This window comes from Montipora foliosa, chromosome 13, assembly GCF_036669935.1.
Source record: "Montipora foliosa isolate CH-2021 chromosome 13, ASM3666993v2, whole genome shotgun sequence".
Lineage (NCBI taxonomy): Eukaryota > Metazoa > Cnidaria > Anthozoa > Scleractinia > Acroporidae > Montipora > Montipora foliosa.
In genome coordinates, this window is record NC_090881.1 from 37,071,494 (window position 1) to 37,089,758 (window position 18,265).

The 18,265-nt window shown below is 42.6% G+C and overlaps 1 protein-coding gene and 1 long non-coding RNA gene across 3 annotated transcripts in view; one reads left to right on the forward strand and one right to left on the reverse strand.

Annotated features, from left to right (window-relative positions):
• The window catches only part of LOC137982626 (uncharacterized), a 63,575-nt gene extending 50,963 nt beyond the window's left edge, over positions 1 to 12,612 (reverse strand). Inside the window, exons 1-5 of one of the 2 annotated variants that reach the window (XM_068829751.1) lie at positions 12,415 to 12,564; positions 10,880 to 11,406; positions 3,394 to 3,440; positions 2,549 to 2,612; positions 1,597 to 1,661 (exon numbers count right to left, since the gene is read on the reverse strand). In XM_068829751.1, coding sequence (XP_068685852.1) covers positions 1,597 to 1,661; positions 2,549 to 2,612; positions 3,394 to 3,440; positions 10,880 to 11,357 — 654 coding nt within the window. In that variant the 5' untranslated portion in view covers positions 11,358 to 11,406; positions 12,415 to 12,564. Of the gene's footprint in view, positions 1 to 1,596; positions 1,662 to 2,548; positions 2,613 to 3,393; positions 3,441 to 10,879; positions 11,407 to 12,414 lie in introns of both variants that reach the window. The other variant, XM_068829752.1, reaches the window with a different exon arrangement.
• Positions 12,613 to 14,757: 2,145 nt separating this feature from the next.
• Positions 14,758 to 18,265, forward strand: part of LOC137982775 (uncharacterized) — a 6,822-nt gene continuing 3,314 nt past the window's right edge. Inside the window, exon 1 of the long non-coding RNA XR_011118816.1 lies at positions 14,758 to 15,050. This is a non-coding gene — a long non-coding RNA (uncharacterized lncRNA). The remainder of the gene's footprint in view (positions 15,051 to 18,265) is intronic.

The following is an 18,265-nucleotide window of genomic DNA, read 5'->3' on the forward strand; positions in this document are numbered from 1 at the left end:
TCAACTTTTTGCCATAGGATCTATTTTCCAGTATGCTAGGGCTTCAAAGTGTTTGGTAGCTCTGTTAGTTGTTCTTTTAGTGCTACTGACACAATGGTTCAAAACCAGTCATTATATGCTGACATACTTGCCAAAAAAGGAAAAGGTGTGCCCCATAATAGTTTTTTTCCTCAATGCAAGAGCACCCAAATCCTGGGAGAGGGCAAAATCTTGCCCACCAACCCAGGCAGAATCCTAGCCCTGGTTGCATGAGCTTGTGTGATGAACCAACAACAGGCCACTTACCATGGCTGCATTTCATTGAATCTTTGTTTACAACTTAGTTTGACTTAGGTTACAAACAGTTTATAAGTCAACATGGATTCTGACGATAGTTACCATAGGAAAAGTGAATTTTATTGTCCTGACGAGATAGACCAAGACAAAAAGAACACAGGTGTTGGTACTGCCTGATATTTTTCTTTCCTTGGGGCACTCATCTAATTCAGCCATGTTTTACCCACCACTTGCAGTTTTATAATTCATGCAACAAATAAACACAACTAGTGCATGCAGTTCCTCTCATCTAAATGAAAATATTCAAATAGACATTTTAGGGCGAAGAGAGTAAGCATTTAATGTGGTCAAATGCAATTTACATGTAGGCAAAGTTAATATCAAGCCAATGCAGTCAGTGGATTTCCCATAAGCATACATGACATGATGTGGGGTGGTCACAGGGCTTCAATCTTTGTCCCTTTGCTTGCGTGGCATTTTGCTGGCCTTTGAGTTGATCATTGTAGATCAATAATTTATTGTGCTTTAAAGCAAATCTTTGTGGATTCAGGCTCCCCACCCTCCCTACGCTCAGGAATATCAAATCTTGGTAAGTATGGGGTCAGATGAGTACTTTTCCACTGAACTTGTTTCAAGGTGATGGTGCCAGTTGGTGGCTCCATGCAGGGGTGGTTCCCACTCACAGGGTTGCCATGGATACTCTGCTGGGCCTGAAGTGCACAGGCTCCCTGCCAACCTTTAAGGTACCAGTTCCCAAGCTCATCTATTGGCCATGAGTTTAATCAAGAAATGATGATGTGGTGGACTTCGATCCTCGTTAATAGTGAAACGGCTTGCACTCCGATTACACCATACGTCAAATTTCTCATGAATTCACATCTTAAAAAGTTTCTCTATATCGTAGACGTAGTGGTATTTTGACTGCTCTTCTTTGCTTTCTTGAGGAGACTGAATCACTAGTGATTTGCACACTCAGAGCTTAAAATCTGCATGCAACAGTGGCCAAAATATTGCCTGCACCTCCCTAAACTTGAAAATGTGAGGATAACTTTTTCAAGTTTCGATTTACTGTGCAAACATGCACAGACCGTGACAGTGCCCCTGAAACTAAAGAGCAGCAGCATTTGATCTGGTCTTCAAAATAGCTTCATTTTCTTTCAACATTGCTAGGGGGGAGGGGGGTCAATTCTACTCACTTCTATTCATCTTTTTTTTTTGAACGTCAAGCATGTAGTTGAAATTGTGGGTTTTAGAGCGCAAAAGGGAAGGTGTCCCAACAACTTATGGCCAGGATTGAAGGTATATACCATAATATATTACCAAGATAAGATCTGGATCCCAAAGGTCCTGCGGCATACATGTATTGTTTGAATCTGAACTGGTAGCTGCAAGAAGGGGTTAGAAATTATTCATATCAGATCCATTCTTGAGTAACTATAGAGGTAAAAACACAAATACCAAATGCCCTGACATAACTGTTATTTCATTTATAGCAAATGCCTAAATTTACCTGTTTTTCTCGCATTTTGATATTAATTTTTGGAAAGAGATAACACTGGTCCAGTAAAACTGTGACAAACTATTTTTTTGTAACTCACTCAGTTCCACAAACATTAGTACTGCTCTCCATTTTCACATACAATTTTATGTCAGATTACAAATTAGATCACTTTGTTGACAAACTCTTAGCCCAATATCCCTGAAACTGACTAATGACCAAATTTTTTTGGGATTGGCATGCTTCATGCAAACTCCAGAACTTTCACAGTTCTATTTTGTCAATCAACTTAAGGTGTGCACAGCCTGTCACTGAGTTTACAAAAAATATTAACCGTTTTAGCATGTGCATGATGCCAACCAAGACAAGAGGAACTCAAATTATTAATAATTTCTGAAACCTTAAAATTTCAACCTGTTATACGCAAAAAGTTTTCATTCTTACGGCTCCCTTTTTCTCTGGAAATGTAGATTGTATTTTTTTCAGCATTTGTGGATTGAAATTTGATACCAGCAGCTGTGCATTCTGCACATTTCTGACTATTGCATGGATATCATAAATTTTACTATTTGTCTCTGTAAACAACTGCAGTTACATACAAAGCAAAACCATGGTCATGCAAAACAAAGGGCTGCAGATGCAGCCAGATTAATGTTCCAGTTGCCAACTTCCTCTTAAGTGAATTCTAATTGATCCACTTGTGCTTATATAAGTAATTTTGCATTGGAGTAGTGCAATAGCCTGATTGACAAAAACCAAAAATACTACAGTTACCACTTAAAAATTCCAGCACACCACTGTCAGCCTCCGAAGCTGAACTGCTCTGTATGTTATTAACCTATGACAAAAATTAAGGACCATTACCTCCAACATACATGTACACTGATCAGTCAAACTGCAACCCCCTATGGGAAGCTCTTGATTAACCCATTGACCACTGGGGGTGAGACTTACAGATTTAGACAGATTTTACTCATTAACTGGGGGCATTCTAGGGCATTTGAGGTGTCCATGGGTTAACATATAAAAGCAAGGATTCTATAAATAAATATTACCACAGACTTTCTTGTGTAACTGTACAAAGCCAGTCACACCTCCTCATAACAATTTCGGGGATGAGGAACTCAGTTTCTGGCAAAAGGCAATGTTCCAGATAATGAAAGTATTGCAATTTGAGTGCTTTCCTAAGGGCAAATTCCTTTTCTCCTTCAATGCTAGTCAACCAATGTCATCCATGAGCACTCAAAAGTAGACTTGAAAGCTAGGTGTTTTCTAGGGGTGCTTACTGTTAAATTATCATCAGTTCTGTCACTTTGTTGCATGACTACCATTTATCTTCGAATTTGTCATGCATGATGGAATTAACATACAAGGTTTTCAAGAGTGTATGGAAGGATAAACTAGAGTACCAAATTCGAATGACTGTGAAGCCCATCTTTCAATGTGTAAATAACTCAAACCTACAGTACCGTAATGAAATTTGCCGGCAATTCTTGTGGAATTTGTTGAACAGAAAGTTGCAACAAAAAATAAAGGATACCATATGTCTCCCAGGCAACAACAAACCGTATATGGTGTAATGACTGAAGTAAACAATTATTAATTATTATTTGCCATACCTCCATTGCATACGAAGTGTCAGAACTACAAGAGTTCCTCTGAGGTCCTAGAGACAACAAAAGAAAAAAATTAATATCCATAATAGGCCAAGTTATGAGTAACATTTTTACTTACATAAGTGTTGTTGTGCCTGCACAATCTAATTATGCTTTTGGGGTAATTGGCAATGTAATGGGACATTTCGTGCTAGATACATGGCATAGGATTAGGTTGAAAAACAACATGTGTTGTGTAGAACTGATTGATCTCAGTTCTCAGTACTAATTGTGTGTTCTTGGCCACTGGATTAAAACTGTTTAAATGACTTCAGCAACTGTCTGGACCCTTTGCTGTGTGATGATTATTACATTGGTGGCAGCGGTGGGATTTCCACGAGCAGAAATGAGTGACAATGAGCAAACTGGAAACTGCATACTGTGACATGAGGGAAAGCCCGCAAGCACCTCAGCGTTGGCAGAAAGATTGCTACGACAAGGGTGTAAAACATATGGTGTTCAGACTGGTGATTTAGTGCTACCATACTTATTCCGCTACAAGCCGAGACCCCAAACTTCTTATGCAAAAAATCAACTTGATTGACACAAATTGTAAATGCATAATGCGAGGCTATAAGCCAAGACCCATTATTTTTAGGTCTTGATATGTATTATCGACTATCAAATTTTTGTAATTTTAAAATACAAATTGACATTGACTGAAAAATTATACTCAAAGCAATAAAATGAACACGAAATATTAGAAACAAACAAGTGACGTGATCGTGAGGTGACAAATATTATTAACAATTACTGACCTCACTGGAAACATGTCTTCCTACAAGCGAGGGGTTTTATAAAAAGTTATTCAACTGGAAACCTTACAACTTCGCCTTTAAACTTAACCCTCTGACGTCCAAACCAGCCCAAACCGGCCAGACTCAGTATTTTACTCTGTCTAACGCCAGATGATTTTACTCGTCAATGGGGAACCCCTGGGCGTCAATGGGTTAATCACTCACTGAAAAACTATGTCCCCATTAAAATAGTCGCCGAAGCAGAAGCTGTAGAAAATAACTCCGAGATTGCCAGAGAATACGGCATCAGCGAGTCGATGGTTCCGTCACTGGAGCAAAGATCAGGCAAATCTGTTCAACGGGGAGCTTATCGGGGAGCATATCCCGAGCTCGATCAACAACCTTTGGCGTGGTTTTCAGAGCAAAGAAGTCAAGGTAAGATTTTCCCTTTAATGCATATGGTTTTTTTTGCTTGGAAAATGTTGCTTTAAACAAGAAATCCACTTGCCCTTTCGTCTCAAGTTTGCTATGGTGTCATGTGACACGCTTCTTCACACGATCTGTGTCAACAGATGATGCAATCTCGTTCCCAGAATCTTCGTTCCTTCGATGGGTAAAACAGGCTTGGCGCAATATTCCCGAGGAGATGGTGAGGCGTTCGTTCAAGACTTGTGGCATCTCTACATCGCACTCGATGGCACAGAAGACGATGCAGTCTTCGACGATAATATTCCAGAAGAAAAAAAAAAGTGAAGACGAGGAAATGGACGACATATTCAAGACAGACAGCGAGGAAGAAGACAAGCAATAAGATCGATCCTGATCACACAACAACACAAACGGCTCCTTTACAAGCCACCAAATAATAAATGTCCATATTAAACCAACAACAACTTCTCTTCATTTTACAAGTAATTTAGCTCTGCTTGTAAGTGAATACACATTCATTTGTTACTGTTTCAATTTGCTGAGAAAATTCTTTTTATCAAAAATACTCGGCTATAAGCCGAGACCCCTTCTACGGCTTCAAATTTGACCAAATAGAGTGTGGATTTGTGTAAAAATCGCTTGGCTTATAGCTGAATAAGTACGGTACGTTACACTCCACAGCTGAAGCCGGGTGAAGCAAACACATTCCATGGGAAGTGGGAGGGCCCATTTGAGGTAGTGGAGCGTGTCACGGACATCACATATCCGGTGGAGAAACTCAAGGGGCATTCCAGGAGATCTCAAGTGCTTCATTTAAACAATCTGTGGTTGTATCAAAGAAGGCAGGAAGAACCCTTGGAGTAACCAGTTGCTGGGGGGTCAGTGGAAGAACCTCAAGGTGGAAGCGAGGAAAGTGAACCGGTAGCACCAGCCTGTGGGGAGGTGGAGTCAGTGGAGCCTGATATGGTTAGTGGTGGAACTAAAGATGAGGTTACCAGGGTTGAGGCTAGAGATGAGTTTCTTGACAAGGTTGTTGATGTGCAAGACAAGAGTGGATATGAGTCCTGCCTGGCTGATATAGCTGCAGTGGGAGAAATCGAACAGTGTGGTAGATGCAACCAGGTAGTAAGTATGCCAGAGGAAGGTACATTTTGTACACTGTCAGAAGATGTTCAAATTGATCACACACCTTCCTTGTCTGCAAGAAGTGAGTTATCTTAAGTGAGTTGCAACTGGTAGTGATGTCATTTGCCCCTGCAAAAGCTGCGGGGATACGAAATGTCTCAAGATCAGTTGGTCGGTCATTCCAATAAATCTCACTTAAGTCTGCATTAGTGCTGCGTTCCCCCACTTGTCAAATGCAATTAACCACCACGGCTCACTCTAAGAAAAGAGCTAATTTAAGTGTCCATTACAGTAGCTTTTTGAAAAATAGTTATTACATGTGGTTAAATACAATTTGACCTAGTTGACAACAAAGAGATGCTGGTTTTCCTGTGCATCGGGGTCCCTGATGGAGCGGTTTGCTTAGTGGTCAGTGGTCGCAGGCATATGTGCACAGCCTCACGTAGGTCACGCGGCCTCAGCAGAGAGAAGGAAGAGCGTTGTGCGGCGTTTGCGTTTCTTTAAGCGATTGTTTTTCAGTGTGAGCGCTTTCTTAGTTTTCTGCTTCCCTCCAACAACGAATCATGTCTTGATAGACGAACAACAGCCTTTCCACTGACAAGTGGCCGGTTACATCTTCGCCAGTTTCTTCTTCGACTACAACAACGTCAACAACCACTTTGCCGAGTGTGTCGACTAGTACATCTTCTGCTGCTACGCATCTCTGTGGGGATACGCTGGCCCAGGCCAAGTCTAAAGCCCAATCGGATTGTTTACCCGGAATTATTGCGGCGATTCAGGTTCAGTCTCAAAGTGTACCGTCGAACACAAGTCACACAGTCAGCTGTTCATTCAGCTCATCCACAGCGGCGTCACGTTCTCAAACTCCAGGCCACCAACAACAGCACCCAGCTGCCTCTACAGGTAACATCTCTGTTCCTTGTTTCGTTTCCACCTTTTGCACTTATTCAAACCCGATTTTTGGCCTCCCATCCCTAGCTTCTTCAGCGTGTTCCCAGTCAACCATAATTGGGGGCCATGTTGCCTCTTCTTTTCCAGCCATTTCTAACTCAGCCCCGCTCATTGGAAGAGATTTCGTCATTGGCCCCGGCTATACCCCCATTCCCAACAAACTCGTTAGCAAGATTATTAGCAGCCAATTCGTTGAACTCGCCGACCTTCTCCAAGATAATCTCAAGATTAATGAGACTGAAACTCAAACATTCTTGGACGGGAAACTATTTGTCTCCCCGGCGCGCAGACGAACAATCGAAATTCAGGATATTCTCACCTGGGTCGAAGCATTCACCATCTACTCGCTTGTTCTCTGTGCCTCCCAGCCATTGAGATGGCCAGATCTGTCACAGTACAAGTTATTAATAATCCAGATGTCAAAAAAATTTCCGGGATGATCATGGCAACAATATGATACAGCCTTTCGAAAAGAGGCTGCAGAATCTAGTCTAAGGGATTGGTCCAAGATGAACCACGACCTGTCCAATCTTCATACTTTGGTGCTCTTGTCAGCTCAGATTATCGTCATCCCTTCCCAGTCAGGACCACAATCCCAATTCATCCCAGTTTTGCCATTCCTGGAACACAGGAAAATGTTGTTGCCTTTTTGGCCGTTGTCGGTTTTGCCATGCCTGCAAGGTTTGCAGCGGGGAGCACCGAAGGCAAGCCTGCCCTTACCAGTCTACACAGGGGGAACATTGGTCTTGGTCACCCCCCAGCAGAAAAAAACGCCAGGGCAGTGACCCCCAGCTCTCCTCATCATTCTGTACATAGTTCTAGTGGCTTTGGTCCCAAGCTGTGGTTTCTTGTTCCAGTTTGTTACGTTCCAGTTCAAGTTCCAGTTGTGGGCACTCATCGCCCAGTTGGCCCTGTTTGTGTTTTTCCTCGTTCACACATCCCTATGGTAGTGGGCCATTGTTCAGTTATTTGTTTACAGACGATTTGGGTTCTATTCCTGCAGTCAACAATTTCGACATGCCTAGCAGGACCTCCCAGCCCAGCCACCTGTCTCCCCACGTTTTTTCGGGACGGCATGGTCACACTCCTGTTACCTCACAAGAGCATCACTCCACTCCCTCAGCTGTCTTGGTTGGAGGTCCTCGCTTGTCTTCTGAGCCTAATCCCCCATCAGGGATTCCTCCTACAATTCATTCTCTCTTGCCTGCCAGAGTTAGCCCAAACCAGAGTGTAAGCCCTTCTTTTGCAGGGCGGTTCTCCCCTTTTCGGCGTCCATCAATGATCACCCCCATCAACACAGGCAAGTTGGAGTTGGAGTTACTGGGACATCTCGACCGCTCAGTGACTGATTATGTCCTTACAGGTCTCCGCCATGGCTTTTGGGCTTCAACCCAGCAGCACTGTCCCTTAGATCCGCATCTCAGAACATGTCTTCAGCCTTACTCCAGCCTGAGGTGACTGATAATTACTTGCTGGCCGAAATGGGAAAAGGAAGAATAGCTGGAACTTTTCCCACACCACCTCTTACAAACCTCCATATTAGTCCCTTTGGTGTGACTCCCAAGAAACATCAGCCGGGAAAATGGCGTCTAATACTCTATCTTTCCAGTCCAGTACAGTACAAGTCAGTGGATGACGTCATTGATGGGATTATGGATTTGGACGTGGAGCCTTGATGGCAAAATTTGACATTGAGAATGCTTATCGTATTGTACCTGTTCACCCTGAGGACCGTTTTCTTCTCGGAATGTGTTGGAAAGATAATTTCTTTGTTGATTTGGCCTTGCCTTTTGGTCTGCGCTCGGCTCCTTCCATATTTACGACCATCGCTGATTTACTTGCATGGATCCTCAGACACAACTACAATGTTGGTTTTATCAAGCATTACTTACATGACTTTCACACTGTGGGTCCTGGGCATCAAACTGGATTCGCTTACTCTCCAGGCCAGGTAACCCAAAGATAAATTTGACTGCATTACCAGCCTGCTGGATGATTGGCTACCAAAATACACTGCAAGCGGATGGAACTGGAATCATTTATTGGTCATCTGCACCATGCTTGCAAAGTGGTCCCGCAGGGCCCCACATTTCTGCGTCGGATGATCAATCTTTTGGCAGCCTTAAATGGGACGACCATCCAATTCGTCTTAACAGAGATTTTCACCTGGACCTCTCCTGGTGGCGGGAATTCTTTCACTCCTGGGATGGTACCAGCTTCTTCCTTTCCCCTCAATGAGCACCACTACCTGATTTTCTTGTGTCCTCGGGTGCGGCAGGCACACTTGGCCACGGGACTATCTTTGACTGCGAATGGTTCGCTGGCAGTTGATTGTCAGCTCAAGCATCTTTGTCCATGGCGTACAAAGAGTTATTCCCAATGGTGGTGGCAGCGGCACTCTGGGGTTTTCAGTGGTCTTCCAAGCGAGTGGAATTTTGCTCGCACAACACAGTAGTCGTTGACGTCCTCTGATCTGGGACCTCACGTGACCCCAACCTGACGGCCCTGCTACGTCATATTTCCATTCTCACTGCATGTCATAGTTTTTCATTCACAGCCACTCATGTAGCAGGGAAGCTTAACCCGGTAACTGATGCACTCTCACGTTTTAATTTTCAGAAGTTTCATCGCCTGGCACCCAATGCAGAAGCCACAGAAATCCCTGGGGACCTCTTGGATCTCCTGCAGCCTCTGTAACAGAGAAATGCAATTTCTATCTCACAAACGGTCTTGCTCCTTGAACTCGATGGGTATACTCCTCAGCTCAAAAGCAGTTTCTTGAGTTTTGCTACCAGGATGGTAGTGTCAACCAGGACGGATCTATCCTTCCAGCTTCTCAACAGCTCTTGATGCGTTTTTGTTCACATTTGGCAGATCGCCTCTACCACTCTTCAATTAAGGTTTACTTATCAGGAATTCGCTCTCTGCACACAGACATGGGTTTCAGTGACCCATTTGCCAATTGTCTCCAAGCACAGAGAGTATTACGCGGTATTAAGCGTCACTAGAGAGAGGGAGAGCCCTAGCCAGCCAGTCACAGGGGGGGGGGGGGGTGGGAGGGGGATCAAATGAAAGTCATTCACTCCTCTCTCTTACCCAATGACTTCTCACATACCATGTTTTGGGCTGCCTGCTGCCTCGGTTTTTTTGGCTTTTTCTGGGCTGGAGAATTTACTGTCAACTCCCCTTTCGACGCCTCCATTCACCTCTCCGTTCAGGACCTGCAACTGGATTCCACATCCAACCCCACCTGTCTACGTGTGCACATCAAGTGTTCAAAAAAGGACCCCTTTCGTCAAGGATGCTTTATCTATTTAGGGCGTGGCCATTCATCTATCTGTCCCATCCCATTGCTTCTCTGATGGCCATATCTCCATCTACGCGGTCCAACGCTGGGTCCTCGCTTCATTCACCAAGATGGTCAACCCCTGTCTCAGACGCAGCTGTTTCATTTCCTTTAGTCAACCTTATCTGCAGCTGGGATACCTGGATCCTTCTCCGGCCACAGCTTCCGAATTGGGGCGGCAACCACGGCAGCCCAGCAGGGTCTTCCAGATCATCTAATTTAAGACTATGGGTCGTTGGTCTGGCAACACGTACCAACAGTACATAAGGACCCCAGTACAGTCCATTCTTGACTTGGCGGGCAGGCTACTATAATCAGTAGGTATAGTTATGGTCTTTCTGCTATACCTGACTCGTGCCTCGGGATCTGGCAACGGTTGTCAGGGGCTCTGGCTCCCCCCAGCCATGAGCTTCTTAGGCTCTGGGCTGTTCTTAGTCAGCCCAGAGCTCCCTTCGGCATGGTGTGGGGGCTCATGGCTGGGCTGCGGGGATTGCCAGCCATGGGTGCGTTTTTCTGTCTAGGGGCTGGCTGATCACAGTGGAGGCCCCTGGACATCTCGGGCACCCACCTTTCACTCAGCTCGATGCAGTTGTTAAAAGAGTGATAACTTATCTTACATAATGTAACAGAGTACATACATCAGAACATTAATAATAATTTATAATAATAATAATAATAATAATAATAATAATAATAGTAATAGTAATAATAAACCATAACTTGATACAGAAAGTACAGACTGCAAGAGCTCTCAGAAAAAAATAATGGATTGATGTGATGATGTGATGAAGAATGGTGACTGTAAGAACCTTTTTGCCTCCAGTAAGAAGTTAACAAAGATAAATTAAACAATGTTACTCACTGCTATCAGTCTTGGGTTTTGTCACCAAGTAAATTCTTGGTAAATTGTTCTTAAATCTTATTTCCTTAAACCTTCCAACAGTGAATCCTTCTTCCTTGTATTTATGTAACCTGAAGTTTGCCAAATATGGTGTTTCCATCTCTGCAAGTGTTCCATATCGACTGATAGAATTGGGATAAAACAGTTCTATGGCTTTAAACAGACAGTCCTGATAAGAAGAACTCCTCTCCATGTCAGCTTTCCCGGTTCCTCCCCCCATACCCTTGACTTGAGAAAACTTCCCCTTCCTGTAATGAATCCAGCCAAATTCAACTTTCAAGGTACTGGTAGGCTTTCTCACACTGCTACTTGCACCATCAACTGTTGAGCATCCACAGTCAGCATCCTGGGAGATCTCCCTGTGGCAATTCAAGACCTCTCCAGGGTGCTCAAATTCTTCATCTAAATTAATTGCTAATAATTGATCTCCCACATCCATGGCACTTAGACTGCTATTCTTTCATCTTTCTTACTGCACCACCATGAATCTACAAAATACAAGAACACAGCTATAAAAGAACAACCACAACAAAAAGCTACAATATGGGGTCTTAATCACAACCAGTAGGGGATTTGTGATACAGAATCTCACGACACAGACCAATCATCCTATGTATCATTCATTCAGTATATGCATATTAATCAGTTCCACCCACAAATAGGGAAAGCTAGTCGAGCCAGGTGATCTGGTGATGTAATTTGGAGGCCTGGGAAGAAAAATTTTAACGCCGTATCCCACAACCGCGCGCGGCTTTAGGTTTTGTTTCCAGATTTCCTGCAGTATTTCCAGCGCCTGACATTTCCAGTTCAATTTTCCCCACCCCACGCAGGCAAAGGTCAAATTCCCCACTCTCCCGGGCACAGATAGTCAAATGCCCGGGGTTTGTCCAGGAAGGGGGGAAGGGGATGTTGAAGGTTCAATTTGATTGGCACATAAGTTATTACTGAGTTTTATTCTATGGCCCAGAATAGTACAACCACCAAACGCAAATCCAGAGCTAGTGTCAGCTCAAGCTACGAAAGCGACCTTTGCTCCCCAGACAGAAAGATTTGTAAGTATCTTTTCTCAGAGTCAAACACAACTTCTATGTCCCAAGAAGTGAATGACAAAGCGCCGGCAACACCCAGTGTGGGCAAGAAGATAGTGTAAGAAATACGTAACAGGTTATTGACTATATATTTAAACAAAAGATAGAAGGTCTCTGATTCGCGGACGAAGGGCTCGCGATTACATTCATCTTTTTTCGAATTACAAGAGAAATATTTCAGTTTGGAACTTGGCAATTTAATATTATTGCAAGAAACGAAAAAGATATCTTCAGGGAAAATTTCAGTACGAGGCGTTTTGATTCAGGTAAGATATTCAAGATTATCCTTTTCTCTCGCGGACCACGGACACCGTACTAACACGAAGAGACTGCAGTCTCTCAGCAGAAAATCGATTTTAAGTCCATCAAGGATAAAAATTGCACTCAAACGTTAGAGAAAATACTTACCTTTTAAACAGTAACGAACACTACACGTTTATAATACCACGCCTTTCTCTCGTGCTTCATCTGGAAATGCAAAATCTCGTAAAAATCCGACATATACAGTACAACTTGGATTCCGAGTTGTTGCAAGTCAGATTCCAAACTTTCTGAAGCTTCCGCTTTCCATATATGGAAGCAAAGCCACATGGTCATAGCTTTGATCAAATGATTTTTCACGTGCAATTTGGAATAAATAAGCTCTCTACTAGTACTCATTATGCGTACGCTCCTTTGTTTCAAGAAAACAATAGCGATAACAACAGATTTCCTTTGGGACTGTGGAGCTTTGTTCTTTCTTCTTAGAGGTTGGTTTTTTCTTAGTCCATATGGACTTAAAAAAAAACCGGTCGAACTTCTCACTGAAATACGGAAAATTGAAAATTTTTTTCTGATATTTTGGCACTTTTCCTGCAGTTTTAGCTATTTTTCAATTTTAGAATAAGCGAAAAAAGTGGAATTTCAAGCAATACAAACAGACCAAATAAAATTACTGTTATCCCAAATTTAATGGCTACCTACTCTTTTTTTCGTGAAGTTGTTCTTGCTTTCTGTTTGCGAATTCGCGGAAGCACTGCAAAGTGTATGTATTCTTCCTTTCCTATATAAGGCACGGCAATAGGCCTTTTTCACGAACGGTGCATTTAGTGGGCTTTTGCGTTTTATCGCTCTTTGTAGAGATCGGCATAATATGCTCAATGATGCTTCCACGTGCATAACTTTGGAAGAGATCCGTGGGTGTTCCTGTACTAGGCATACTTCTTTCACTCCTCACCATGTCTTTTCAATGCCCCTGTTGTGGACTCGTTTGTCACGAAGTTTCGGCGATGTAACAGGCAGACAACCCTATGGATGCGAGAGCGCGTGACGTCACGTTATTTTGAGACCGTTGTAACGGCCGATTCAACGGGTGCTTACCATTTGCCAAATAATCCGGATGGAATGATCGTTGCAAAAAATTTCCGGACTTTTTGAAAAATGGTAGGATGCTTACCATTTAGCCAAAAAATCCGGAAATTTCGACTTGAGGTCAAATGGAAAGGCAATTTTCCGGAAAATCTTTTCGGAAATTATGGACAACCTCCAGAGGTAGTCCTGTTTTTCCGTTCGGAGGTTCGGAACGGATCTTACCATTTGTGAGAGTTACGTTTCCAGGCCCTTTCTCACAAGATCGAGTAAAATAAGCGGGATGAATGCAAGTAGCAAATGGTAAGCGCCATTCTCATCCGGTTGGTCATTAAATTCGGAAAATCGCTTACCTTTATGCACCGATCATTCCATCCGGATTATTTGGCTAAATGGTAAGCACCCGTAAGCACCCAACTAATCGAGGAAAATGTTTCATAAAAAACTTCAAATCGCGATGTTTCTTTTCGAAAACTCATTTTATGGACAGCCAGATAAATAAAGGTCACGCACCTACTATTTTCTGCGTTGTCCTGAGTGATTTGATGGGTTTTTGGAACGCTTCGATTTCCTTTTCAGATCACACGCGTGGTCACATACAATATACAAGGCGTGCTACTTCCAAGATCGCTCACGGCCGAGTACCTCCAAAATTTAGCCGTATTTCTCCCACTTCTACAAAGGTCGCGCGCCTCCCAACCTTGGGCACGTAGAAAGTCGATAATTTTACTAGCATCGTGCCAAAATTCATCAAATTTACGCGGCCTTGCAACCTCAAAATCCTGCTCGATTTTCAAGCTTCGCTCAGGTTTTTGTTATTGCCAAATGATGTGGACAGAAGTCATGCACCATTGAATTCTTGCTGAATGTTTTATCACATGTGCCCCAAAGACAGCTATTGGCGCAATTGAATCATCTGTTACTTTGATATGCCGCTTCACATGTTGGTATAACTCATCGGCTTCCATCCAATTCCGCTGATTTGAACAGCCTTTCCACTTACATGATTTTGGATTTTCCTTTTGTTTTTCTCTGGAGGCACTCGGCCGTGAGCGGTTTTGGAAGTTGCACGCCTTGTCTGTTTGTATTGTGTGATCTGAAGAGGAAATCGAGCGTCCCAAAAACCCATCAAATCACTCAGGACAACGCAGAAAATAGTAGATGCGTGGACTTTATTTATCTGGCTGTCCATAAAATGAGTTTTCGAAAAGAAATATCGTGATTTGAAGTTTTTATGAAACATTTTCCTCGAGTTGAGTAGGCCGTTACAACTGTATATCCAACGCGCGCTCATTGGAATGATTGCTAAATATATAGGACAAAATTTCTACAATCTGATTGGCTGAGCTTCGCTGAGAGAAGTAAAACAGGAAACATTTTGCCAATGAACAAAGAAGTTCACAGATAGCCAATCAAATGCGAGCCATGGATCGCTCACGCTGAACATTTGCAACAATGGCGGACAGAATTGGTGAGAACGTAGCCTCCGTAGCAGCCGTTTCCTTTCTTTTCCAGGCGGAGATCGAACAAGCGAGCGATAGAGAGGGCGAGCGCCTGGCGTGAGTAAAAAATTAGGGAGAAGTGGGGACGGGGTGAAACAAAGACTACAAAGGAAAGCACAGACAACTGGATGATGAAAGCTACGGTCTGGCAAGACTACGAGACTGCTCACAAATTATCTTCGCGTAATGTTGAGGGTAAAAAAAAAATTCATGTATATTATTAGTAAGTAACGTAATAACATTATTTTTCTCGTTTGGAATAAATGAGCACTTAAAATTTTCAAAGACCACAAATTGCACTCGCCAATTTTGTTAGTCTTTCAAAATTTTACTCGTGCTCATTTATTCCAAATTGCACTCGAAATCATGTGATTACCTACACTAAATGCAACTCGAATTTGCCATTTAAAAATCCGAGTTCTAAATTTAGTGGAAATGCAATTCGGATTTTCGCAGTAGCAATCCAAGTTCCCGTCCGAGATGTAGATCTGACTACATGTAGCGTGGTGGTTTTTCAATAAATATTCTGTATGCGGCCACCACATCGTGTCTCCTACGTCCATTATCTGCAATGAATTTGGATAATCCTTGGTACGGCTTCATCTTTTCGGGTCGACTTCAGGTTTTCAGCAGTACAACATGTACTTATTTTGGTTTCCAGCTTTCGGCGCAAGTTTATCTCTTTGGTACGACTTTTCTGGCACAAGTTCGTCTTTTCAGCATGAATCGTTTTGGCACAAGGTTTAGCACGATTTTTTTGGCAAGAGTTCAACTTTTTGGCACAACTTTTCTGGCACAATGTTTTTTTTCAACGCCTTTTGCCCCTTACTGCTGACAATCCCAGTGTCTTCAAGGAAAAGGTTAAAGAGGATGTGAAGCGGTTATGGAAGACTCTTAACTGAGTTATCGGCTTCAGTAGACCTTAGTAAATTTAGTTTCTCAAGCGTTAAAAGCTATATAGGATCACCGTCAAGCATAGGATTGCCTCGAGGGAATCGAGTACTGGGATACTGCTAATCTGTGCAACTTTTTTCAAAGCTTGGGTCTCCATGACATGATGTAGTGACACAGTGCTCACAACAGAATGCGGTCTTCCACTTACAAGCCTCAGCCAATCATTTGAAAATTTGTAAGATGTCTGTTTAAGGATAATCATGGTCGCCAAAACAGCAACCTTATGAACAGTGACCTTGACCTTCCTGGGGATGTTACATTGTGCCAACATTTAAAACAGAGAATGGCTACAAATATTCCTGGGCAAAGAGTTAGGTGGTATTTCTTCACATGATTGAAACATCAAGACCCATAAAGTTAACCTCTGTAGATGACCAAAACCGCTTAACCTTTGCAACAATTGCTCCACATGAGTACATTTAAGAGTGCATGTCCACAAAAATCGAACAAAAGGTGGCCACAGCTTGAAAATGGATTTTGCTCAAATTTTGTCCAGATGTAGACTATTGTGTCTCTAAATACACTGTATAGTTTTTTAAGTCATGTGTATTTTTATTAAAATTGGAGAAAATGAGAATTGAAGAGTTTGTGTCAAAATAGCCATTTTTTCCCAAAAAATTAACGCTCAATTTGCAGTCAAATTTTGCTACAAAAACCAATATTCGTATCAGCTCAAAACCTCCTAAAAGCTCTTTTGTGGTATCTTGACATCCAGTTTACGTGATTTTTGTGAAATTTGAATCATGGTTTGCACCTGAAATAATTTCAACTTCCAGACACCTGGTTTTACTTGACTGAAGGTACCCCTGAAACCACATCATTTTTCAACATGCGATAAAGCTCCAAATCTAACAATATTTGCACTGGTAACTTTCAAGTGATATAAAAATTTCTTTGGGAAAATGTATATGTGCTGCGACATGAAACGTCTGAATTAGCATATTCAGTTAGTATGCTGTAAGAATAAATTGGTGTCAAGTTTGACTTGTATCGAGTTTTAGGATAGTCATACCCACCCTTCCTATGAATTGCTTTTGAAGGAAATAAGCATGGGAGTTGTACCCAGACCTGAATTGCATGCTTGCTTACTCTCAATTTCTATACTGACGCTAGCCTGGTCCCAGAGGTTTTTCTTGAGCCGGAAGAAATGCGCGAAGAGTTGAAGGCAATGAGAAGAGAAAAACCTCTGGTTACCTTGGATTTGATTCTCACTTTTGATGTAGACACCAGGGTCATGATCTGACCCTTAGGCTCGGATTGGTAGATATTTTAACAAACACGCAAATCAATATGATTGGTTCATTTGATTGGTAATACTGAGGGGATGCATGATGGCTAAGTTGCCATTGGTCCCTTTTGTAATCATCCAATTTGATGCATTTGACAGCTGGCGTCTGCATGAACGTGAGATTCAAGTCCAAGGTAACCAGAGGTTTTTCTCTTCTCACCGCCGCTTCACGACTCGTCTTCACTGCTTCGTGGCTCTCACAGTTCAAGAAAAACCTCTTGGACCCAGGGATACTGACGCATCAGTTTTCAAGGTTTCATTCATCACCATTTGCTTAAAATTATACACTAACGCAGCCTTCTCTACTTTGAGAGTGGCAAAGGGGTTTCCTGTGATGCATGATCAGACTACTTTACAGCCGTAATGAGGACCAGTGACAGTTGTAAAATTCAGCGTGATGGGTGATAGACAGTGGTTCAAAGAAAAACATTAAAAAGTCACTCTTTCCTTTTCATTTTGAAATTGAAGTTAAATTCTCAGTTAGTTGAACCAAAGTCACTTAAAGTGATCCAGCATCTTGCAAATGTTTACTTTTATCTGGCTGAGTAATTTGTCTCATGCTGACTCTTTCTGGGAGGGGATTCATGCAGTAACTTCAGAAGAGCATCCAACCTTTTTGGGCTTCTTCTTTTTCTTGATCGTAGGGTGATCATAATAATGATAATTGGCAGTGCTAATCACCCTTGACTTGCAGTCTTGAGGACTGAATTACAAAGGGCGCAGCTCACGATATCAGGCTGAAAGCATACAAGGGCGCCTCTAGCTGCTGCTATACAGTCCATGTTGACGTCGGAGCACAGCACCACAGCCAGATGTTAATTAGCTGTGAGTCGATTTTGATGAGGGAGGAAAACCGGAGTACCCGGAGAAAAACCCTCGGAGTCAGGTTCAGATCGACTGAAACTCAGCCCACGTGCAAGCTGGGGCCAGAGTTGAACCCCAGCTAGCAGTGGTGGGAGGCTCGATAGATAACCACTAAGCCACCCTGACTCTACCCTGTCATGTTTTTGACATCAAGTATTACAGCAATTGTCTTCGGGCATGCTCAATTTTCTTGATTACACGCATTTGTTGATCTCTTGTTCACCTGAGCTGAAGCTGTTTTTATAGTGATTATTAAGGATGCGTTCGAGTGACCTTATTACAGAATAAGAATAGGTGTAGTGAT